The sequence below is a fragment of the Castor canadensis genome, chromosome 15 (genome assembly GCF_047511655.1).
Source record: "Castor canadensis chromosome 15, mCasCan1.hap1v2, whole genome shotgun sequence".
NCBI classification, from domain to species: domain Eukaryota; kingdom Metazoa; phylum Chordata; class Mammalia; order Rodentia; family Castoridae; genus Castor; species Castor canadensis.
The window spans coordinates 35,395,652-35,420,656 of NC_133400.1; the positions used below are offsets into that span (position 1 = coordinate 35,395,652).

At 41.8% G+C, this 25,005-nt stretch overlaps 1 protein-coding gene across 1 annotated transcript; it reads right to left on the minus strand.

Annotated features, from left to right (window-relative positions):
* Window positions 1–642: 642 nt before the first annotated feature.
* On the minus strand, window positions 643–23,358 carry C15H16orf78 (chromosome 15 C16orf78 homolog). The gene is made up of 5 exons (XM_020185706.1): window positions 23,209–23,358; window positions 20,315–20,431; window positions 19,647–19,773; window positions 3,146–3,401; window positions 643–790 (listed from the first exon to the last, which is right to left on the minus strand). Exons 1-5 carry the CDS (start codon window positions 23,356–23,358, stop codon window positions 643–645), a joined length of 798 nt encoding a protein of 265 aa, XP_020041295.1.
* Between the last annotated feature and the right edge of the window lie 1,647 nt (window positions 23,359–25,005).

Sequence of the window (25,005 nt, forward strand, 5' to 3'; positions counted from 1 at the left end):
TTGGGACTAGGAGGGCCTGGGTTTGTAGCCTCAATCAGCAGGGGTGCCAGGATGGGAAGTCATTTCTCTGAATGGTCCTGCAGGATTTGCCTGTAATCTCTGTCATGCAAGAGGGCATAGCCTTTATCATTGTCTGTGTGACTCTGGGAAAGGTCCTGAATCATAGTTTCTGGTTTTCTGGTATCGAGAACCCTACCAGCTCCAAAGTCTCCCAGCTCAACGGTGGGGAGCCCTGGTTGTGAGCACTCAAAGGTCCCCTTGCTCCCCTACGCTGACCAAGGCTCCTGTCACCCACTTTCTCTATCCAAGAGGGCCAGCTCATGAAGCCAAGCCCTGCATGTTTACCTCTTGTCCTTCCTGAAGTCCCTGTGGGGAACCAGAGTCCCATTTTCTCACTCATTTCTAGCAATGATTTTCTAAAGGCCTCCTCTTTTGAGAAGGAGGACACCCCAGTTTTTCTGAGGCTGACACACCTGGTGCTGATGACAGAGCTGACAGACACCAGGCCAAGGCTCCATGCATTCTGGGCGTGTTTCCTGATCTATGGCTAAGAGATGCACTGTCTGGAGGGCCAGTTGCAGTGAGCTATAGGACGGCCTCTGGTGGCAGAGGGACCCCAAAGGAGGTGGTGGAGAGCAGTTCTCAGAGGGCTATTCTCTGTTGGCGGGCAAACACCTTCTTAGAGTCTATCTCCGCCTCCACCATGTGGGGGTGGATGTCCACGTCCAGCCCCGCGTCTTTGCACAGCTTCAGCAGGGTACGAATGTTGTTTTTGGACAGCCTCAGGTATCTGTGCGAGAAAAGGCCACAGGTCAGCAAGGGTGGCTTTGAGTAGCAAAGGACCTTCCCAGGGGCCTGTCTGTCCTGCATTTGTGAACTGACAGAGGGACATCCCACATGGACAGGGGTGCTGGGGGTTTCCATTGCCATAACTCTTTGGGAAGTCAGTGTGCCAGGCACTACTTCTTGTCCCCCTCCAAAGAAAAAAGGCTCATTATCTTTGACTCAGTAACTCCCCTCCCTGCCTCTTCTCAACTTAGATCAAGAACAGAAGTCAGAGGAAAGAAAAGTTATATAATAACTTTGGGGATTACCAACAACGGGAAAATGAGCTATTCCATCAACAGAGGAATGGGCTATTCCATTTTGAGGACTCTTAATTAAAATGCCATAATTAAAATGGCATTAGGAAGAAGGTGCAACGTGGTTGTCACATGAAGCCAAGTGGGGAGAAAGCTAGAATGTAAGTTGGTGTCATCGCTGTCATGTGCACATAATCCAGAGAGGCCAAGGACAGGAGAAAAAACAGAACAGCAGGGAAAATGGCTGAGCAGTTTTAGGAATATAAATGCAAATTTTCTTTTAATAGTATTCAAATAATTAAAATAGAACATTGTTTTAAAATGTCTTGTAAAGCCCCGTCATTCTGACATTTGCTGAAGGACAGAATGTACTATGTGATCGCTATCTGGCCAGAGAGGTCCTTATTCCACCAGCATCCTCAGCCTTGGTCCCAGATTTATTTATTTAGAGACCAGGGCCACACTACATAGCTCAGGCTGGCCTAGAACTTGTGATCCTCCTGTGTGTTGGAATTACAGCTGTGCCCCACCACACCTAGCTACTTGATCCCAGCTTTAGTCTAAGGGGTAAGGTCCCCTACCAGGCCACCTGCTGTTTGGATGCTTGCTACAGATGGGGAGGAGCTGCACATTGATGGAACCTGGTTTTCCAGCTTACCTTCTTCAAGGTATTCCCAGAGCTTTATTTGTTCTCATGGCCAGCTCGGATGCCCTCGCCAGTCCCCCATCTGGACAGCCCTTTCCCTGGCAGCTCAAAATATGGTTCCTTCCCCTTTCTCCTTGAGCTTCCCAACCTGGGATGGCTTCGCACATTCGTATCTGTGCCGTTCCTTAAGATCCCATTCTGGACTGTTTCAACCTTTTCTTGGATTTTTTTTTTTGTTGTTGTTGTGTATGTGTAGGATTGGGGTTTGAACTCAGGGTTTCATTCTTGCACAGCAGGCACTCTACCACTTGAGCCAAGCCTCCAGTCCATTTTGCTATGGTTATTTTGGAGATGAGGTCTCACAAACTATTTGCCAGGGCTGGGCTTGAGCCATGATCCTCCTGATCTTAGCCTCCCAAGTATCTAGGATAACATGTGTGGGCCATTGGCGCCCAGCTTTCTTGGGTGTTTTTCTAATGGCTCCCTAGCTTCCATCTCTTCAAATATCCTTTTGGCCTCCTTGAAGAGTTAAGAGTCCCATCCAAATCTCTTTTCTCCCCACCACAGAGGCTAGGAAGGCTGTCTGTGGCCAGAGCCCGTTAGAGCTACCTTGTCCATCTGAAAGCCATAGTCAAAGTCATCCAACCATGGACTCACCTGCTGGAACCACCCATGAGGACAACCAGTGGGGGTCTCTGACTCTTCACCTGTTAGCCAGCTAACCATGCCACTCACTTACCCTTTAGCCAGCAGAGAACAGAGCAGATCTTGTGGCATGGTCAGTGGCTTCCAGACCTTTGAGGCCATCTTAAGCCTACTGATGAGTGTATTGTTGCCAGCTTTACAAGGACGGCCATATGATTCTCTTGTCTCACATCCCCTTCAGCTGAAGGTTTTCAACATTGACAGTTACGTCTTTACAGGAAAGGCTAACGCTGGGCTTAAGGAGAGGCAGCCTTGAACTTTTTTTTTTTTTTTTTTTTTTTTTGGTGTGGGGGAACCAGGCTGTAAAACCAGCAAGTCCTGGTAAGTAAGATGAAGAATAAGCAAGCAAGGGGACCCTTTGTTCATGTCCCCTTGGGAGTCTAAAACCCCAAACATGTAGTAGATAGTCATGGAGGTGGTGCAATTCAGCGCCAGTGTAAAGTTCTTAGGCCGTATTATTTTTGCATATTTGTGAAGCAAATGGGAAGGTTGGAGGGATGGCTTCAGCTGGCAGCACCTAGCTGGCACATAATGGAGGAGGTGGTCCATGGGCAAGGAGACTGTTAGAAGCCAGTGTCTCCAGGTGGAACAGTCCTTTGGGCCTTGGGGACAGGGCTCAGGCATGCTGCCTAGAATTCCAGGTGTCTGACCAGAGACAGCAGTGGCCAGAGCCCACTCTCCAGGATCCGCAGCCCACCCGGCAGCTGCTCACCGGCAGCTCAGAACCTCCTCTGGCTTCAGCATCTTCACATTCTCCATCTTGGGCTCTGTGTTCTTCTCCATGAGGCTCTTCAGCTTGCGCTCGTAAGTGCTGTCAGGTGTCTTGCTCGCCCAGTCTCTCATGAGGGTCACTCTGCGGTTGCCAAACATACTGTCCTGCACCATGGGGTCAATGGCCATGCTTTGTCGACGGAATGCCATTGGTCGCGGAGCAGACTCCAGGGCAATTGCGTCCTTGATGTCCAAGTCTGAAATTGTACAGAAAAGCCACCATGGGTTTAGATCCCGGGACAGGTGAGGGGTAGGGCAGGCAAAAGGGAATGAGGCTAGGAGTGCAAGGCCTTCACTTCACACCTGGCTCCAGCAGGATCCTCCATCGAATTTGTTTAGTGAGGTTCATTTTTCCTTCCCACTACTCTTCCTAGCTTCCCTGACTTCCTCCTCTTTTCTCCTTCCCTCTACCTCTTCCTCTCAGTCTTTCCTCTCCTCTCTTGGGAATTAGTCTAGCAGACTTAGAAGAAGAAATCAGAAGAGATAAGCTCTGGGCTAGTTTTTCAAGGACAAAGAACTTAGCAGATGGAAAAGGATTACAGGAAGAACAGAATGAATAAAGACAAATTCATGGAGATATGGCTCTCCAATGTGACCCAAATATGAGGTTTTATTGAATAAAATTCTATTGGGGCTAGAGCCTGGAGACCTTGATTTTTCTTCTAGCTGTTATAGTCCCCTAAGTATCTTGCAAAATTTTACTTATGAGAATGGAATATTTTCTACCCATTCCATTTTTAATTGGCATAGAGAAAAGTCTATTGTTTTAAAAAATATTTCTGGTTAGTACATCAACAACCATAGCAAATTTTGTTAAATGTGGACTAAAAATTCTTGAGTTTTGAAGATATGTAATCATATATTTTGGAAAAAATGAAAATATCTCCCAGTATTTATAAAAATACCTGTTCTTCTGGAGTTACTGCATTCAACAGATCCTCTAGAACAATAAGGGTGAAATACTAACATCATGCCCAATTTTGTTCCTGCTTTTAATTACAATGACTTCATCATTTCTTCATTAGAATGATATTTGACAACTTTTTGGCTATGTTTTAAATATTTTAACAGCTTCATTACTAATTTAGAATTTTTATTAGTAGTAATTTCTTGGTTCTATATTGCTTTATCATCTGATATGATTATGTCACTTTTTTAACTTGTTGGTGTAGTGAATCAGGTAGCTAGTTTCTGATGTTATAGCCTTCCTTCCTTATTTGCCATGATAAATCCCACTTAGTTAGTATTATTCAGTTCAGACATGTCATATTTGATGGATTTTCATACATATTTGCTAAAACATTTTTAGATTTTTTTGCATCCACATTATTGTGAGGTTGACCTACTTTTTGGTGTAATATGTTAATGATGGCTGTTAAATTAATGCAGAAATATCTATATTTTTATGGTCTATATGGTCTATAATAACTGAAGTGACATAAAGATTTTTTGTGGGAGAAATGACCCAAGCCTTGTATGCACATATGAATAATAAAATAAAAAAAAAAGATTTTTTGTTCTTTTTTTTTTTTTTGTCAGCACTGGGGTTTGAACTCAGAGCATCACGCTTGCTAGGCAGGCACTTTACCACTTGAGCCACTCCACCAGCCCTGCATTTTGGCACCCCTCACCTGGCTTTAAGGGTGCATCTAGATTTTGATTTTTCAATGCACTATTTTGTAATTTGATGCTTTCACTGTCTTTTAGAGCATTTTCTGAAGACAGAGGGATACATGGCTGATTAAGTCCTCATTATTAAATCTGTAAGTACCGTTTGTTCTCCCTGGTAGTGACTTTTATCAGGTAGGGCAGGATTCTGAGGTATAGGTCTTTACTCTCAATGATCTGTAGGTACCATTCTACTTCTGACTTAATGCTGGTCTGATTCTTTTACCTTTGTAAGTAAATTGTTCTTTCTCTCTGTAAGCTTGCAAGATTTTACCAACTAAGTTCAGAGATCTTATTATGCTAGGGGAATGGTTCTAGACTTCCTATAGTTATACAAATAGAGGAATGATGACCCAGGGAGAATGTGATTTGCCCAAGGTCTCACAATAAGCAAGTAGTTGAATTAGGACACTTTATGCCTAGTATGGTATTCTGGCCTGTCAGCTGGATCCAGACAATGTAACAGGCCAGGTAGTCTTGGCAGGCCTTGTTTGTGCATTGTGGAAATTGGTGCTGTGTTCCAGAAGAAAAATTATCTGAATGTCCTCTTTTGACATAAATGGGGATCTCTTGGAGAAAAGACTTTCCTGTGACCTCTGATCCTCTTCTGGACCCAGATGCACCTGTGTTAGAAAGAAGAGTAGCAATATTTTAAACATAATGACAATTGAAGGGCTTTCTAGTGGGGAAGAACACTATAGTCTCACAACCATATCATTTAAATTTAGTAAATGAGAGGGTTGAAGGTTAAAGGTCAGGCATTGTGCCCAAGGCCTTGTATCTAGTGTGAGCATGAACTCAGGTTGTCAGCACATTTTTCTGGGAGCCAGTCCACGATAAAAATGATTAATATTCTTGGTCTATAGGTGAATAGAAAAGTTAGATTTCTAGTGGGCCATTTTTGGGATCCAGGGACTGACTCTGTACTCATGGAGACACAGGGGTTATGGTTCCCTATCCCTCTGCATTAGAAATGCACCCTTGGCCTGCCACCTTCAGAATCTCATGGATGGAGGTGCCCTTGGAGGAAGAGTCAGAAGGATCCACTTTTCCACAGCTACTCAGACTTCACCAAGATTTACTTTGGAAATGTGCTCCAATTGTTTCCCCAGGGTCCTTTATTGGGATCTTTCACTCATGATCTGATGTGAACTTCTAAAATTCAAATCCAACTTGTTGATTTCCTTCTTAAACATTTTTAATGATTTTCCCATTAGACTATGTTTTAGAAAACCCAATCTAAGATTTTTGCTTTCATCCAAGTTTGGGTAACAGGAACTGTATTTTTGCCTTCCAACATAAGCAATTTAAAAACTGGCATATTGCAGGAAACTGCTGTTTTCAGACATTGGGCAATAGGCAATGCAGGGCAGTACTCCTTGAGTGGGGAGATAGAAATGAGGTAAGCCCCATAAATGATCAAACAATAACTGGAAGATGCTTCCAGGTTCTAGTGCAGGGAGGGGGAAGCATAGCAAGAATGATCAGTCCCATGAGTTGGGGAGAAAGAGTCAATAAATTTGAGTAGACCAACTCAGCTACAGTAGAAGAAAGCTGCACAGATCACTTGAGAGTTATAAAAAGGCTCCTCTTAGTTGAGTTCTAATCAGCACATGCAAGAAACAAAACTATATAGATGATAGAAATGGCAGACCAGGACACTAAAACAGCAATTCAAATGTAGTCTGTTATATTCACCAAGGCATGTGCATTTTAAAGAGAGACACAGAAAATTAAAAGTGATCCAAACTGAAGTTCTGGAGATGAAAATGACAACATGTGAAATGAAAAAAAAAATACATAGGATGAGGCTAACAGCAGACTGAGCATTGCAGAAGAAGAAAATATTAGTGAAACTGAAAACATAGTGACAGAAACTATAGAAAAGAAATCACAAAGAGAAAAGATGGAAAGATAAAAACAAGTGCTGTGTAATATTAAGTAGGTCTCACCAGGGCACTTGAAAGAAAGGGTACAAAATGGAGAGCTGAGAATAATTAAAGAAATAATGTCTGAAATTTTTCCAAATTTGATGAAAACTACACATCAAACACAACATAAGAAACAAGAAGCAAATGACATTAAGGCTTATTGTTGTTAATTGTTTGAAGAGAAAATCAAAAAAAGACAAAGGAAAAAGGTGCATTTTTGAGAAATAGATTAGAATGACAGCTAACTTCCCACTGGCAACAATGTGAACTAAGAGACAGTGGAACACCTCTTTGAACTATTGAAAGAAGAAAGGCTGTCAACCTGGAACTCTGCATGTAGCAAAAACTACCTTTCATAAACAAAAGTGAAATAGTCAGCTACAGTATAAGAGAGCTGCACAGATCATGTCAGAGTTATAAAAAGGCCCCTCTTTGTTGATTCTAATCAGCACATGTAGGAAATGAAACTACATACATGATAGAAATGGCAGACCAGGACACTAAAACAGCAATTCAAATGTACTCTGTCATATTCACCAAGCCATGTGCATTTTAAAGAGAGACAAAGATGATTAAAAGTGATCCAAATTAAAGTTTTGGAGATGAAAATGACCTTTTTGGGCATACAAAAGCTATAAGAATTTATGTTCTTATTTAGCTTTGTTAAAGGAAGATCTTCAGGTGAAGGAAAATGACTTCAGACAGAAGGGAATGATGAACATTACAGATGTGGGTAAACATGTAAGTCTTACTTCTTAAATGTTTCCTTAAAATATAGTTTTTTAAAGCAAAAAATGCTGTTTTTTGGTATTTACAACATATGGAGATATATAATATGTGGCAACAGTAGCATGTAAACTGGGAGAAGAGGAATGGAAATATATTCTCATGCGTTTTAATACTTTACTGCAGTGGAGATAGACTGTAATAAGTTAAAGATGTGTGCTATGAACTCTAATTCAGTCACTAAGGGCAGGCAGCATGGCTCAAGGGGGTAGAGGAACTGCCTAGCAAGTGCAAGGTCTTAAGCGCAAACCCCAGAACTGCAAAAAAAAAAAAAAGAATTAAAAAGTCAATTGCAACTGAGTTTTAGTTTATAAGCAAAAAAAAAAAAAAAGATGAAAAGGGAACAAAAACAGTGCACAAGAGAACAGGAAAAAAGAAAAGGGAGAGATGCAATAAATTAGAAATAAATACCAAAATGCTAAACCAATAACAGTATTCAAGGTGAATTATCTCAATGTTCCAGTTAGAAAGCTGAAAATGTCAGGTTGAATTAAAAATGCTCACTTTATTTTTCTAGCTTTGTTGAGGTACAAATAACAAATTCTGTATATTTAAGATATACAAAAAGATCATTTATATATTGTGAAATGACTATGACAATCATATTAATAAAAACACCTATCACCTTGTATATATTTAGACTCTTTTAGCAAATTAAGTATATAATGACATATTTTAAGCTATCGTTCCATGAACATTAATTACCTCAGATCAGGTCCCCAGAAATTATTCACCTTCTAACTGAAAGTTTGCAGCCTTTGTCCCACGATTCTCATTTCCCAAACCAGAGCCTTGGCAAGCACCTACTCTACTTCTGAGTTCAATTTTTTATATGAGATCATATAGTATTTCCTTTCTCTGTCTGACTTATTTCACTTAGCATATGCCCTCTAAATTCATCTCTGTTGTTGCAAACAGGGTTTCCTTTTTATGACTGAATAACATTCCATTGTATGTACGTATTGGATTTTCTTTATCTTGACTACTGTGAATAGTGCTGCAATGAACATGAGAGTACAGATGGATTTGAGATACTAATTTCATTTCCTTTGGATATGTACTCAGAAATGGAATTGCTAGCTCATATGGTAGTTCTGTTTTTAATTTTAAAAGGAAACTTCATAGTATTTTCCAAAAACACTGTGCCAGGTTAAATTTCTCAACAGCACGCAAGGGTTCCCTTCTCTCCACACCCTCACCAACACTTGTTCTTATGTTTTTAATAATTGCCATCCTAAGAGGAGTGAGGTGATAGCTTCTTGTGGCTTTGATTTGCATTTTCTTGATGATTAGTGATGTTCAGCATGTATTCATGTACTGGTTTGTTCATTTGCAGATCATCTTTGGAAAATTTTTTTTCAGGTCATTCATCCATTGTTTATTGGTTTTTGCTGTTGTATATGTGTTCCTTAGGTACTTTGGATATTGTGTTAGTCAGCCTTCCCATTACTGTGAAAAATACCTAAGAAAATCACCTTAACAGATGAAAGATTTATTTTGCTTCATTGTTTCATAGGTTTCAGTCCATGGTTGGCTGGCTCCACTGCTATGGGCTTGTGGTGAGGCAAAACATCACGGCAGAAGAGCATGGCAGAACACAGCTGCTCATATCATGATGGCCAAGAAGCAGAGAGTTGACTAGGAAGGTGTTGGAGGCAAGGAATGTCTTTCCAAAGCACACTTCCAGTGACCTACTTCCTCCAACCAGGCTCAATCTTCTTCTTTCCAACACCTCCCAATGTCATCCATCTATGGATTAACCCAATGATTTGGTCAGAGCCCTGATGATCCAGTCCCCTCTCAATGACTGGATTCATTAGCTGGGGGCCAAGTCTCTAACAGATGAGCCTTGTGGGGGGCATTTCATACCCAAACCATAACTGATACTGGCCCCTTTATCAGATATATGAATTGCAAATATTTTCTCCCTTTCTATGCATCATCTTTTAACTTCATTGATTGTCTTCTTTGCCATGCAGATGCTTTTTAGTTTAATGTAATCCACTTAATTGGTTTTGAATTTGTTGCCTGTGCTTTTGGTGGGATATCCAAAAAAGTCATTGTCAAGACCAAGGTCAAAGAGGTTTTGTCCCCAGCTGGGCATGGTGGTGCACACCTGTCTTCTCAGCTATGACAAGAAGCTTAAGAAAGAAATTGCAATCCACAACAGCCTGGGCCAAAAGCAAAACACTATCTCCAAAATAACCAGAGCAAAAAGGACTGGAGGCGTGGCTCAAAGGGTAGAACACCTGCCTAACAAGCATGAAGCTCTGAGTTCAAAACCCTAGTACCACCAAAAAAAGAGAGTATTTTTTTCCCTATGTTTTCTTATAGAAGTTTTATAATTTCCAGTTTTACATTTAAGTTTAATCCATTTAGAGATAATTTGTTTGGTGGTCCTAGGGTTTGAACTCAGGGCTTGATACTTTCAAGCATATGTTCTACTGCTTGAGCCATGCCTCCAGACCTCATTTAGAGGTAATTTTTATGAGTGGTGTAAAACAGGAGTTCAATTTCATCCTTTTGCACGTGAATATCCAGTTTCCCAATGCCATTTACTGAACAGACTCTTCTTCCTCTGTTGTGTGTTCTTGGCAACCTTGTTGAATATTACTTGGCTGTATATGTATGAGTTTATTTCTAGGCTCTCTATTCTGTTCCATTGGTCTACAGATCTGTATTTAAGCCAGTGCCATACTGTTTTGATTACTATAGCTTTGTAGTACAGTTTGAAATCAGGAAGTGTGATGCTTCCAACTTTATTCTTTCTCAAGATTGCTTTGACTGTGGAACCTTTTCTAGTTCCATATGAATTTTAAGCTTTTTTCTATGTTTTTGAAAATGCCATTGAAAATTTGATAGGTATTATGTTGAATCCATAGATTGCTTTGGGTAATATGGAAAATTTGACTGGAATAATTAATATATTTCAGTCATGAACAAAGAGTACCTTTCCATTTATTTGTGACGTCTTCAGCTTCTTTCATTAATGTCTTCTAGTTTTAAATGCACCGATCTTTTACTTCTTTGCTTATATTTATCCTTAAGTATCTTATTGTTATAAATGGGATTTAAAAAAATTTCCTTTTTTAGTTTTTTTGTTAGTGTAAAGAAACATAACTGAGTTTTTATTTTGTACCTTGCAACTTTTATTTTTTGTTGAAGTCTTTAGTGTCCTCTATATAAGATCATGACTAGAAATGTCACAATGAAACGCCCTGTAGAGCTATCTTAAACAAAAATGCCCTTTTTTCAAAAATGGAGAACAGGAAAGTAAAACAGATCCTGTCTGGGGGTTAGTACCCGGGTGGAGGGAGGATATAAGGAAAGGGTGAAGGACAGTGGATGTGATGGAAATATTCTGTACTCACGTATGAAAATAGAAAAATGAGGCCTGTTGAAACTATTCCAGGAATGGGTTAGGGGGACAATGGAGAATAATGGAGGGGGTAAATTCAACTGTGATATACTGTAAGAACTCTTGTAAATGTCACAATGTACTTCTAGCAAAACAACAATATGATAATGAAAAGATCATGATCTGTGAAAAGAGACATGCTTACATCTTCCTTTCTGATCTGGATGTCTTTTATTTCTTTGTGTTGTTCCGTTGCTGTGGCGAGGACTTGCACTACTATGATGAAGAGTGGTTGAGAGTGGGCATCCTCGACTTGCTCCTGACCTTAGAAGAAAAGCTTTCAGCTTTTCACAATTCAGCATGTCGTTAGCTGTGGGCCTGTCTCATACGGCTTTATTTATGCTGAGGTACACTCTTGTTACACCCAATTTATTGAGGACTTTTACCATGAAAGGATGCCGAATTTATCAAATGCTTTTCCTGACTCTGTTGAGATGACATATAAACCCCTTCATTTTGTTACTGTGGTGTAAGTTTCATGCATTGTAGATCTCTCAATATTAGAGATGATTGTTTCTTGATTATGGTGCTTAACCTTTTAATGTAGTGCTGAATTCAGTGTTTGGTTGGGAATTTTGCACCTGATTTCATCAGGGATATTGGCCTGTGACTTTCTTGTAGTATCCTTGCCTCGCTTTGGTGTTAGGACAATGAGGGCCTGGTAAAAATAAGTTTGAAAGTGTTCTCTCCTCTTTGATTTATTGGAAGAGTTTGAGAAGGGCTGGTATTAATTTGTATTTGAAAGTTTGGTAGAATTCACCAGTGAAGCCATCAGGCTTTGAACTTTTCTTCATTGAGAGATTTTTGGTTTCTCACTCAATGTCCTTGTTATTGGTCTGTTCAGGTTTTTTACTTCTTAATAATTGAGTCTTGGCAAATTTTATGTTGCTAAGAATGTACCCATTTCTTTTAGGCACCAATTAACTGGTAAAGAATTATTCATATGGTCCTTTATACTTTTGTGGCATCAGTTATAATATCTACTCTTTGACTTATAGCTCTATTTAACTATTTTTTCTTGGTTAGTCTAATTAATAGTTTATTAATTCTGTTGATCTCTTCAAAAAACCAACTTTTAATTTCATTGATCTTTGTTACTGTTTTATAATCTTCATTTCTGATTTAACCTTCATTAACTTTAACCTTCTGTTAACTTTGTTCTTTGTTCTTTTTCTAGTTCTTTGATGTATAAAGTCAGGTTATTTACTTGGGATGTTTTTTCTTGTTTTTTTTGGCAGTACTAAGGTTTGAACTCAGGGCTTCACACTTGCTAGGCAGGCACACTACTGCTTAAACCACTCTGCCAGCACTGCTTCTTTCTTATTAATCTAGGAGTTGATGTTGCCTATAGCTTTGGTATGTTCTGTTTCCATTTCCATTTGTCTCAGGAATTTTTAATGTCCTTTTTGGTTTCTTCCCTGATCCCTTTGGTTATTCAGGAGTGTGGTGTTTAAGTTCCATGTATTTACATTTTTTCTCATTTTTCCTCCTGTTACTGATTCTAGTTTTATACCTTTGTGCTCACAAAACATGCTTGAAACATTTTCAATTTTCTTAAATTTGTTAAGACTTGTTATCTGTCCTGGAGACTGTTTGGTGTAGCTTCAGAAGAACATGTGTTCTGGAATGTTCTGTATTCATTTAAGGTTCATTTGTCTATAGTGTTTTCTGAATCAGTTTCTTTACTGATTTTTCCATGTGGGTGATCTCTCTTTTTTTCTATCTTTAGGGTGTTAAGTTCCCTTACTGTTACTGCATTGTTACTTATTTCTTCTTTCAGTTCTGTTAATATTTGCTTTATCTATTCAGGTCATCTGATGTTGGATGCCTAAATATTTACAACTGTTAAGTCTTCTTGATGAATTGACCTTTTCCCTGTTGTATAATGACCTTCTTTGTGCTAGGTGACAGTTTTGCCTTGAAGTCTATTTTGTCTGACATAAGTGTAGCCTCCTCCTGCTCTTGTTGGGTCTCCATTGCTTTGCATTTAGCTTATTGTGTTGTGTTATTAAAATTAAAATGAGTCTTTTGTGGGCAGCAGATGTTGGATTAAAAAAATTTATCCATCCACTCTATCACAATAGAGGATGCTGTACTTTGGATGTGTTCCCCAAATTCCTGTGCTGGAAACTTGATCCCCAAAGTAGTAGCGTTGGGAGGTGGCCCTCTTGGGAGGTGCAGATTAACACCACTGCCAGGACAGCGTGCTGTTATGAAGCAAGTCTACCCCTGTACTTTCTTTCTACACACACGAGCTGCCCTTCACCCTCAATCACCCTAGATACACCACAAGAGCCCATGGCAGATTCTGTCAATGTGACCTTGGACTTTCTATCCTTTAGCATCTGGAGCCAAATACACTTCTATATAAATTACCCAGTCTATGATATTTTGTTATAGCAACAGAAAATGGACTGACAGAGACTTTAATCCTGTTATGTTTAAAGTAACTCTTGATAGCTAAGGACTTACTATTGCCACTTTCTGATTGTTTTCTTTGTTCTTTTCTTCCTGTCTTATATTTTCCTTTGTGCATGAATGATGTCATGCATGCTATGCTTTGATATTTTATTTTAATATCTGTATATCAGCTACAAGGTTTTCCTCTGTGGCTACACGGAATATTTTACAGTAATAACATTTTATTTTAAACTCATATCAATTTAACTTGGTGACATACAAAACTCTATACTTATACTTCTCCCTTTTTTATTTACTGATGTTTCAATTTATATATTATTATCTTGTGTTTTAATTATAGTTATTTTTCTAAGTATATTGAGATTTATTGGCTTTTTGTAGAAACAATACCAACTGTTACTCACTCCAAGAACTTGATTCTGATGTATTTATATTTTAAATATTAAAAGAATTTAATAGACAATGGAATTTATAGACAAAGTCAAAAGAATGGCTCTGTAGGAGAGGGAGGGGTGGAGGGATGGAGAGAGGTTAGATGGCAGGAATTATGCTCTATAGCACAGAAGGATACACAAATCTATGATGTATTTCAAAGTAAGCAGAAAAGAGAAGTTCAGAGTTTGAGTGGGTGGAAATGCTAATTCCTTGATTTGATAACTATACATTGTATACATATATCAAATTATTGTACTCTACCCACTTTATAATTATAAATAACTATCATTATAATAATTTGTTAGTGGCATCACAAGTGGCATAAATTCTAATACCAACAACATAAAATGGGGGAGAAGCACAACAGTGTGACACATGTATATCATTTAGTGTAAATATGTATTAATTTTATATATCAATTATAAAAATATAAAAAGATTTATTACTGGTCCAGTTAGTTTTTAAAATATGGTGTCATAATTTTTAAAATGTTTAACTTTTACATCAGAGTTGAAAGTGATTTTATGCACCACCATTACAACATTAAAGAATTCTGGATTTGACTGTATGTTAGATTTTGCTGGTGAGTTTTGCACATTCATAGTTTTTATGTTGCTAATAAGTATCCTTTTATTCCAGCTGAGGAGCTCCCTTTAGCATTTCTTGTAAGGCAGTTCTAGGAGGCATGGATAGCCTCAAATTTTGATTGATTGAGAAAGTATTTATCTCTCCTTCATTTCTGAAATGCACCTTTCATGGGTGAAGTATTCCTGGCCTGCAGAGTTTCTGCTTAGAAAGTCACTGATAATGCCATGAAGGCTCCCTTGTATATGAAAAATTACTTTCTTGTTGCTTTCAAAACTCTCTTTGCTTAGACTCATAGTGTAGATGTTTTTGTTCAACCTGTTTGGAAACCTTTGAGCCTCATGAATATGGGCACTCATATCTCTCTCCAAATTTGTGACACTTTCTGCTATTATTTCTTTAAATAATCTCCTAGTTCCTTTCTTTCTCTTTTTCTTTCTTGGAAATCCATAATGCATGTTTGATTTCTCTTGATGGTGTTCCATTGATTTCTTCACTCTTTTTTCTTTTGCTTTTCTGACTGGATAATTTCAAATGTGGCTGTTCATATGCTCTGTTGCATTTTTCACTTCAGACATTCAGACACTGGATTCTTCATCTCTTGGATATTTGCCTTTCTTTTCTCCTTCAGAGGATTGAACTCAGAGTCTCACACTTGTAGGTAGTGCTCTTGAGCCATGCCTCCAGTCCTTTTGCTTTTAGTTTTTCAGATAGGGTTTTTCACTAACTTTGCTTGGGCTGACCTCTGACCTTAATCTTCCTACCTTTGCCTCCCAAATGGCTGGAATTATAAGCATGCACCATCATGCACAGCTTGTTCTTAAGATAGCATCTTGCTTATTTTGTGCTCATGCTGGCCTCAAATGGCAATCCTCCTATCTTCATCTCCTGAGTAGCTGGGATTACAGAAGTGTGCCACCCCTCCTGGCCCTATTTAAAAAAATTGCTTCTACTTTCTCAAAAGAAGAAACTCAAATGGCCAAAAAACGCATGAAAAAGTGCTCACCATCTCTAGCAATAAAGGAAATGCAAATTAGAACCACACTAAGATTCCACCTCACCCGTTAGAATAGCCATCATCAGCAACACCACCAACAACAGGTGTTGGCGAGGATGCGGGGAAAAAGGAACCCTCTTACACTGTTGGTGGGAATGTAAACTAGTACAACCACTCTGGAAAAAAATTTGGAGGCCACTTAAAAATCTGAACATTGATCTACCATATGATCCAGCAATACCACTCTTGGGGATATACCCAAAAGACTGTGACACAGGTTACTCCAGAGGCACCTGCACACCCATGTTTATTGCGGCACTATTCACAATAGCCAAGTTATGGAAACAGCCAAGATGCCCCACCACTGACGAATGGATTAAGAAAATGTGGTATCTATACACAATGGAATTTTATGCAGCCATGAAGAAGAATGAAATGTTATCATTTGCTGGTAAATGGACGGAATTGGAGAACATCATTCTGAGTGAGGTTAGCCTGGCCCAAAAGACCAAAAATCGTTATGTTCTCCCTCATATGTGGACATTAGATCAAGGGCAAACACAACAAGGGGATTGGACTATGAGCACATGATAAAAGCGAGAGCACACAAGGAAGGGGTGAGGATAGGTAAGACACCTAAAAAACTAGCTAGCATTTGTTGCCCTTAACGCAGAGAAACTAAAGCAGACACCTTAAAAGCAACTGAGGCCAATAGGAGAAGGGGACCAAGAACTAGAGAAAAGGTTAGTTCGAGAAGAATTAACTTAGAAGATAACACACATGTACAGGAAATCAATACGAGCCAACTCTCTGTATAGCTATCCTTATCTCAACTAGTAAAAACCCTTGGTCCTTCCTACTATTGCTTATACTCTCTTTTCAACAAAATTAGAGATAAGGGCAAAATAGTTTTTGCCAGGTAGCAAGGGGTAAGGGGGGGTAAGAGACGGAGCGAGGGGGAGGGGGGGAGGGGAAAGGGAAGGGGTGAGGGAAGAGGGGAAAAATGACCCAAACATTGTATGCACATATGAATAAAATAAAAATAAAAATAAAAATAAATTGCTTCTATTTCTTTGTTGCACTTATTTTGTTCAAATATGGTTTCCCTAACTTCATTTAGTTGTGTTTCCTTTTAGTTATTGAACTTTTTAAAGAGGGGGTAAATGTAACTATGATAGGTTGTAAGAACTTTTGTAAATGTCACTATGTACCACCAGTACAACAACAGTATCATAATAAAAGAAACAAGTAAAAAAGAGAATTATTCTGAATTATTTTCGATCAGCTTGCACATCTTCATTTCGTGTTTTTTTTTCCTAGTAGTAAGTACTAGGGTTTGAACTCAGGGCCTCACACTAGCTAAGTAGGTGCTCTACCACTTACATTACACCCCCAGTCCTTTTTTCTGTGGTTATTTTTGAGATAGGGTCTTGAATTTTTCTCCAGGCTGGCCTGAACTGCAATCTTCCTACTTATACTTCTGCATAGCTGGGATGTCAGTGCACACCGTCATGCCCAGCTTTGTCTGTTGAGATGCGTCTCACTAACTTTTTGCTTGGGCTAGCTTCAAATCATGATCCACCTACTCTCCACCTTCAGAGTATCTGGGATTACAGGCATGAATTTTATTCTCTATTAGTTTTATTTGGTGGGGTTATGAAGACAATCACTTTAAATATAAAGACACAAATAAGTTAGAAAGGCAAATGACAGCCATACAGGCTGAAAGCTGTAAGAGGTTCTGATAATGAAAGATCATCAAGATTACACTAAGATAATTGTAGTGAAAAAGGAGAGAAATAGATGAAGATACGGAGGACATGATAGAAGGTATAGGACCTGGTCAGATCTTCATGATTTAAGATATTAAGATGGTAGAAGTTAAAGGACCTGGTACCTGATCATGGCAACTGGTCATGAAGGTCGAGAAAGGAGGAAGAGGTAGACGAGTCTCTGACTTTCAACTTGGGTTACTGTATCAGGTCAGAGCCCTTCTCTAAGGGAGGCATGCTGAGTTTGCCGGTCTGTGGCAATCCAAGCTAACATGCAACTGGCTCCATGCCCTTCCTAGGGGCTGCTTTGTCTTGAACTTGTCACCAGATCCAGATCACACCCACTTACTTTAGATCTCATGCCAGCCTGCACAGGAAGCCCCCCTAGCAGTGCCCAGGTTCAGTCCTGGAGGCCACATATGGATCTCCAGGTGGTCCTTAGATGCCTCTAAACACCAACCACAGCTCTTGGACCAATCCATTTACTGCCTTCCAGTGGCCACTAGTTGTATTACATTAGGGTAGGAAAGACTTCTCCTATAGGGTGATTTGTCTTGGATGATGAGGGGAGAAAAAGGGGACTGCAGAGGACCAAATAGCTGGCAAGTCAGCCTGCCCTGCTGCATCCTCGGGCAGTGAAATGACAATGATCACTTCATCATCCTTTTAGGGAAGAACTGATTTTGTTTTGGAAAATATCTCAATAGGCTACTTTGGGAATGGGAGTGGGAATGTGTGGGATGAGAAATGCAGAGGAGGGAAGAAAGGGGACAGGAATGAGTGAGGAAGAAGAGGAGCTGCACAGGATTGGGACTAGGTTTGAGGCACGTGAAGTGCCCTGGGGGAAATTTAAGCAGGCTCTCCCGCTCTGGTTCATGCAAGTACAGTGTTGGTACCCAAGTGCTATCTTAAATTTTGTGCCTGGGTGCCTGACTTGTCTCACTCTAGTCAAGTCATGAAGTTTCAAAATAGGAGCTTTCCCTACAGGGAAATGTAGGCAGGAAAAACATTCTGGGGACAGAAGACAAGGGACTGATAAGTAAAGGGGTCTCATTGTCAACCTCTTAATTTGGTGGTTATATAAGTCTGTGGGGTATTCATTCCCTCTGCTGTCCCCAAACCTTCAGTAAAACCTGCTTATGGGAGAGGTTTGGGGAGAAATTAAGGAAATGGGGTTGTTCTGCATCCTGGTTGATAGAGAGCAGAGAGAAGATGAACCCAACAGGCTCATGACTTTGGAATTAGAAAGATACTAGGAGTCCCAGGAAACTTGGCTAAAGTGTGATGCTTTGCCTAGGGCATAATGCCAACCAGTGTGGTATTTTTTAAATAACCTTTTTATTTTGGAGTAGTTATAGATGTACAGAATGGTTGCAAAGAAGATCAAGAGGGTTTCTGTGCTCCCTTTACTGTATTTTTATGAATGGTAACATTTTATAGAACCATCGGACATGTATCAAGAGCAAGAAATTTACATTGGCACCTTGAGGAGCTTTTCCAGATTCAATGAGTTTTTCCACTAAAGCACTGTTCTGGGATTCCATCCAGGACCTTTCCCTGAATTGAAGGTCAATCACATTGAAATCTGGTAGATGAATGATGATACTTTGGTCACAATAACTTTGGTGTATTAAATGAAAAGAGGAAGGAAAGATTTTTTGTTGGGACAAGTGTGTAGGAGAACCAGCAGCTCCTGTCTACAGGTTCCTTTCCATGCTTCCCATGAGCTGGTTGGAATCCCTTCCAGACTCTACTTTTATCTCATATTTTGGTCCCAAGAGGCCAGGCACAATGAATGTACCTGTTTTTCCAACCCCATGGTCAGCCCTCCCGAAACTTTCACAAGGTTTTTACTTAGAGACAGTGATTATACTGTTTGTTGGGCACTCCTTTTATGTCAGGCTAGGTGATTCACATACATCGTCTTGCTAAACCATCCTACAAGGAGAATAATGTTATTGTCCATTTTATACATGAGAAGACTGAACCCTAGAGATGGAGGGCTTGCCCAGGATTCTCCAACTCTGAGTTCCGCAGAGAGTAGTGGAGCCAGGATTGAAATGTTGGAACTGGGCTTCTGGTGTAATCTGTCTATCTCTTCCTAGGTGTGAACAACATCTGGCAGGTTTTAAGCCAGCAGGCATGGCACCGTCTGTGATTAACATTGTCACAATATCTAAATTTGTGAGGGCCATGTCATCAAAATGGTTCAGGAACCTGGGACACACCATGCTGGCTTCCTGAGAGCTGCCAAATGTCACCTTTGGTGTGATCCCTGAAGACCCTCTGAGTGGGTTCCTGGCTTTTAGGGGGGCACCTGACTAATATGGGTGCCTCTTCTCTAAGAATGGAGTGAGCTTCTGGCTCCTCTGAGAGGAGGGTCTTAGGGATGATGTCCTAGGATTCCAAGGCCGAGACCCTTCCCTTACCTGACTTCCTGTGGCTGTCCCTGGTGAAGCTGCCACTTATGCTCAGATGCTTGCCCAGATGCTCAAAGTTATACATCCGGTTATACTTGCTGGTCTCCTTACTCCCACTGGAGCCTTGTCCTGAGTTCTTGGAGGGAGCAGGAGAAGTTGCACCAAGTTATAGAGTCTGGCTGCCCCATCCCAAACAGTGATTTCAAGGCTTTTCTGAAAGATGGCCAAAGGTGACGGAGGAGGGTGGGGATAGAGGAAGTGTCCTTGGTGCTTGCCACTAATACTCCACTTTTATTTCTCCCTGTCTCAGGAGGAGGTCACATGGACCTTGGAGACACGCGGTCCTTGTGGGCAGTGGGGTGTGGGACTGCCCCTTTGGCCAAATGACTGGGTGGCTCCTGTGTCTCTCTTTGGCCTGGGGCTCTCATCTTTCAGATGGCATTCCTGAGCAATGTAGGGGAGAATGATGGGTGGAGGATGATGTGGCATTTGTCATGAAGTGACCATCGGTGACACTGGAGGGATATAGAGTGGGTGTGGGTGATTTATTTGAGTGCCGGCATGGGGCAGGAGTGTGTTTCACAACCTTCAATAAGAAGTGTGGTCAGATCCTGTGCAGGAGAGGCAGGGTGGAGCTGGAGAGCGAATTGGGGCTGAGACAGTAGAGGGCACATTACCTGGTTCTGGAATGACACCTTGTGACCCTCTCCCTGGTGCTTCACCTTCTGGGAGCTTTTGCCTTTCTTTTCTTCCTTCTTGTTTGCTTTAGCAAGTGCCTCTTCCTTGGCTTTTTGCTTTTGAAAAGGCAGGAGAAAGGGTGCTGCATCTGCCCTGCCCCGATTCTCGCCTCTGTCCTATACAGGAGGAGGCTTCTGTGTGTGGGGTGCCACCTCCCGTGTACCCACACTCCAGAGCTCTTTTTTCTTTCATTGCTCCTTGGCCGTCTGAACACACCTTGATGTCCATGTCACTGCCACAGGACTACCTTTTAGGCCTCAGGCCTGGTCTTGTCCCTCTCCTCCTCTATGGAAAACCTGCTACCCAGTCCCTAGCAGGAGTCCCAGCTGCTTAAGTGGCCTCCTGTCTGTGACTCACTGCCTGCCTCCATCTGAAGCACAGGAAGGCTGTCCTGTCTTTGAGGAACTCCTGCCCATTCAGACCTCTGGGCCTTGGCCACCCTGACTCTCTCTCTGTCCCAGAGACCCCTCCTCTCCTCAGCCCCTCACCCCGACCCCAGGCATCTGCCTTCCCAGAGTGGCCATCACAACAAATTTTGCCCTTTTCTTTTTTCATGTGTTGTGATCTGCCAAGGAGCTAGGCAACCTCTCTGTTTCAGGTTCCTTGTGTGTGACTTGTGCCTTGCCTTACAGCTTCCACATTCAGGACAAGGAGGAAGGTTCACTAGGGATCTGCAGGGACCCGTGGGTGAAGAGCCCAGCAGGGCACATTAAAGGGGGCCACCCAGGAAGTGCCCCTCCCAATCTATAAGGGGCACAGAAAGTATGCTTAAGTATCGTGGGAAATTGACTAGCTGTCCCCTGGAGCTATGTCCTTTGTGGCTACAGGGACAGTGACTCAGGCTGTAGGCGCCAGGTCAGACCACCTGGCGAGAGCCTGGTCTGTGTCTTGCTCAGTGGCAAATTATTGCTTTCTTAAGGATGGGGTAACAATTGAGGCAGGGCATCATGCAGGTGGAAGGAAAGTTCCCATTAGCCAGCAGGTGGGTAAGAGGAAGCTGTCCAAGGGTGTGCTGAAGGATGGATGCTGCTGTTCAGCTTTGGGGTTTTTCTTGGTTGAGTGGGGAAAGGAGTGCCCTTTGGGGCCCGGGCTGCATTTTTCAGTGGGGGAGGGGAGAGGATAAGACCATCTCATCCAGAGTGGCCTCTGTATCTCCAAAGAAGTTGTTGGAGTAGTGCTCCCCCCCATTTTTGGGAAAGTTGGTGGAGTTGATGCAGTGAAACCTCAGAGCAGAAGCCACTTAGTGGCCACTGCCACTGAGGCCAATACTCTGATCTTGGGGTCTTCTCTGATTCCAGAGTGATCCCCTGGGGCAGCACCATCAGCAGTATGTAGTGTGGGAAGCCCAACTTGTCAGGCCTGACCCCAGGAGAAAGGAGAAGAGGCCAAAGAGGTCCTAATGTGAGACAAGCCTCCCTGCCCTGGTCATCACTAAAGGGTCCCCTGCCACCTGGTGCTGTCTAACTCCTACCATATAACACTTGTCACCCTCTTTTTTTAGGAGCTTCATTAGAAATCCAGATGGTTTGGGGAGGAGTAATGATGTGTGAAGATTTAGCAGTATTTTCAATGTAAATTAGTTTCCTCCCTGGATCCAAAATTATTTACAATGAAAGCCACAAATAAGGTAAATCTATTCAAACATTATATAAATATAGTCCTAGTGGAAGGAGATGGGAACCTGCTAGCCATGAAAGTATTATTTCTGTTGTTGATATTAAATTGAATTCTGAGAGAAAGAGCTGTCAGGCCCCTGTTTTTATGCCCCAAATGGGGATGGGGCAGTGGGGGGTGCTGTCAGTAAGTCATTGGCACCTCTGTTAGCAGGTGCCTGTTAGCCTGTCTGGTGGATCTGGCAGTCAGATCTTTCTGACTACAGAGAATTAAGTCAGGAGTAGATCCAGGAGCTTTCCTGAAAAGCCAGGGCACTGGACTGGGTACAGGGGAATGGAAGCTGGTGTGGGGGATTGGCCAAACAAAGCTCAGAAACTTGGAGTTGGATAAATCTGCGTTTGAACCCGACTCTGCCCTGTATTAAGCCTGTGGCCTAAGGAACTTTTCCTCATCTCACTTTCCCATTCTTCGAGTGGGGGCAATCATGGTGCCCCCATGATGCTGGCTGGGAGAGGATGATGAGAGACCAGATGTACAAGGCTAAATACAGAAAAGGTGAAAGGTTTGCTAGAGGACGGGCATTGCTGTTACGTTAGTGGCACTGTTTCCACCCATTTTTCCTGGAGACTGGGGGAGGTGGATTAGTGGCATCCCCCACAGAAGATGCCACTCTCCAAGGGCACGGCTTTCTTCTTCATAGATGATGGGTCTGGGATGGAGGACCTCTGGGAAAACTAAGGCAAATTTGGTTGCTGTAGTTTCTGGAGAAAGAGGGAAGGACCGGTTAGCACTGCCTCTGAGGCAGGCAGAATGGTGGAGGTGGGCTGGCAGGAGTTCTACACTCTTTTCTTAGAGCATCTAGTTTTTTAAAAACTTGTATTTGGAAATTTTTTTCTCTGCCCCCTTGGGATGTAAATCTCCCAGCCTCTTGCCACCTTTTCAATACAATCTTGCCTTTCTGAAGAACCTGCAGGTATCCCCTTGAAATCTAACCATCAAGAAAGATTGTACCCCTCTCATTCTTGGAGGGTAGGGAGAAGCCCGGTTTTGAGAAGTACTAATCAGCAAACAGATGGTCTAACCCTATTAACCAACCTCCTCCCTCATATCCTCTGGTACTTTTCCACTAGTTCACCCCCTGCCTCTTATTTGGGGCATCAAGAACATCCTCTTACTCCCCTATTACAATGGCCTTGAATAACTGTTCTACCACGCACACCTGAAGAGCTCGCTTCTTCTTCCCCCACCTCCGCTCCATCCACTCCAGCACCCGGGTGAGGTCAGACATCCGCCTCTCCTCAGCTGTCCTCCACATGGACTTCCTCTCTGTGGGCATAAGACTTTTTAAGTCCACTGGGTTGTCTGCCATGCCTAAGTCTTGACTGCCGTGGAGTGAAGCCAGCGTTCTCCTATGCTCTTGATTCCTGAGTCTCAACTTGTTGATGTGAGTGACTCAGAAGGTAGGACGTGACCTCTAGATGTGACCCTGAAAGGTGGAGTTGCACAAGCAACTGGGATGTTGACCTTAGGAGACAGAAAATCTGGGAAGTGATTGTGAGGTCACTGTTGGGCTTGGCTGCTGGCCTCTGCGGTCAGAGTGGAGGTGAGGCGTTGGTTACCTCCCACTGCTATCTTTCATCCGACTCTGCCACAGCCTCTTTCATGGCCTTTTCAACCTACTTCCATAAGAAATCTTGTTGAAACAAAGGTCAGTTCAGGCATCTCCTTTTCTCACAAGCCTTCAATGGCTCCCTATTGCCTGTTTAAAAAAATCTAAATTGCTTAGTTTGGCATCCCAGCTTTATACAGTGTATTCTAATTATAATGAAGCAATTCATAAGCTTGGTTATTCTATATTCATTTATCCATTCAACAGATAGCTTTAGACACCTACTATGTGCTAGGCATGGTGCTGAGGAGGAAAACCTAGTCAGACCTAAATCAGATGGGCTAGTGGAAAAGGCAAGAGATTTACCCTGTTGCTAAGTAGGCTTCAGTGTTCAAGTTCATCTCTGAATCCTGACCCTAAGGCAATGGTATTAAGATATGGGGCCTTTGGGAAGTGTTTAGTTCATAAGGTCAAGCCCTCATGGGATTAGTGTCCTTATACAAAGAGACTGAAGAGAGCCATCCAGGCCTTCCACCATGTAAGGACAATAGATGGCTCCATCTATGAAACTGAAAACAGGCCTTCACTTGACCCCAAATCTGCTGACACCCAGATGTTGGACTTCCCAGACTGCAGGATTATAAGAAACAAAAGTTTGCTTTTTATAAACCACCTATTCTATGGTATTTTCTTGTAGTACCCCTTATAGAGTAATGTGAGGGCTATTGACCAGAGGGATGAGCAATGCAAAGGCCCTGTGGCCGAATGGGGACATGGCATATTGGAACAATTGAAGGCCAGGGTGGCTGGAGAGGTGGTAGAGGTCAAGCCATTTAGGACTTGGGCGGTCACAGTTTTTGCTCAGACTCAGAAGGCAACAGAAGCATAGAGGAAATGGTAATAGATGAAGTGATTAAGAAGGCAGGATTAGACTTTTTTTTGGTAAACTTCAATTGAAAGAAACTATGTATACAAAAATGTGTCAGAACCACAAATAATGATATCTGGGTAACCAGTATGTGTGTGGAACATAGGCAGGGAGGGGAAGAGGGATTAATGAGTGCTACCATAAAACAAAGGAAAACTGGAGTTGGGGAATGTTACCTGGAGACCAAAAGAGGATCACCTCACTCCAGAGGTTAAAACAGCCCAGGAAATAACATGTGATTACGTATGGGACCACCCCATTTCTGTAACCTGCTCTAAATGGTATATAAGGAAAGCCTCCTTTGTTCTCAGTGCTCAGCCTTTGAACATGAGTGCTGAGTTGCTGCTGGCTTGCTTAATAAATTTGCTTCTTGAAAGCTTTGGTGCCTTCTCAGTCTCTGTCTGAATCCTCCTGCAACATTTCTAGTGGTCTGCCCAGGATTTGAAGGGTGGTGGTTTCACCTCCTTGTTGCTGGCTCA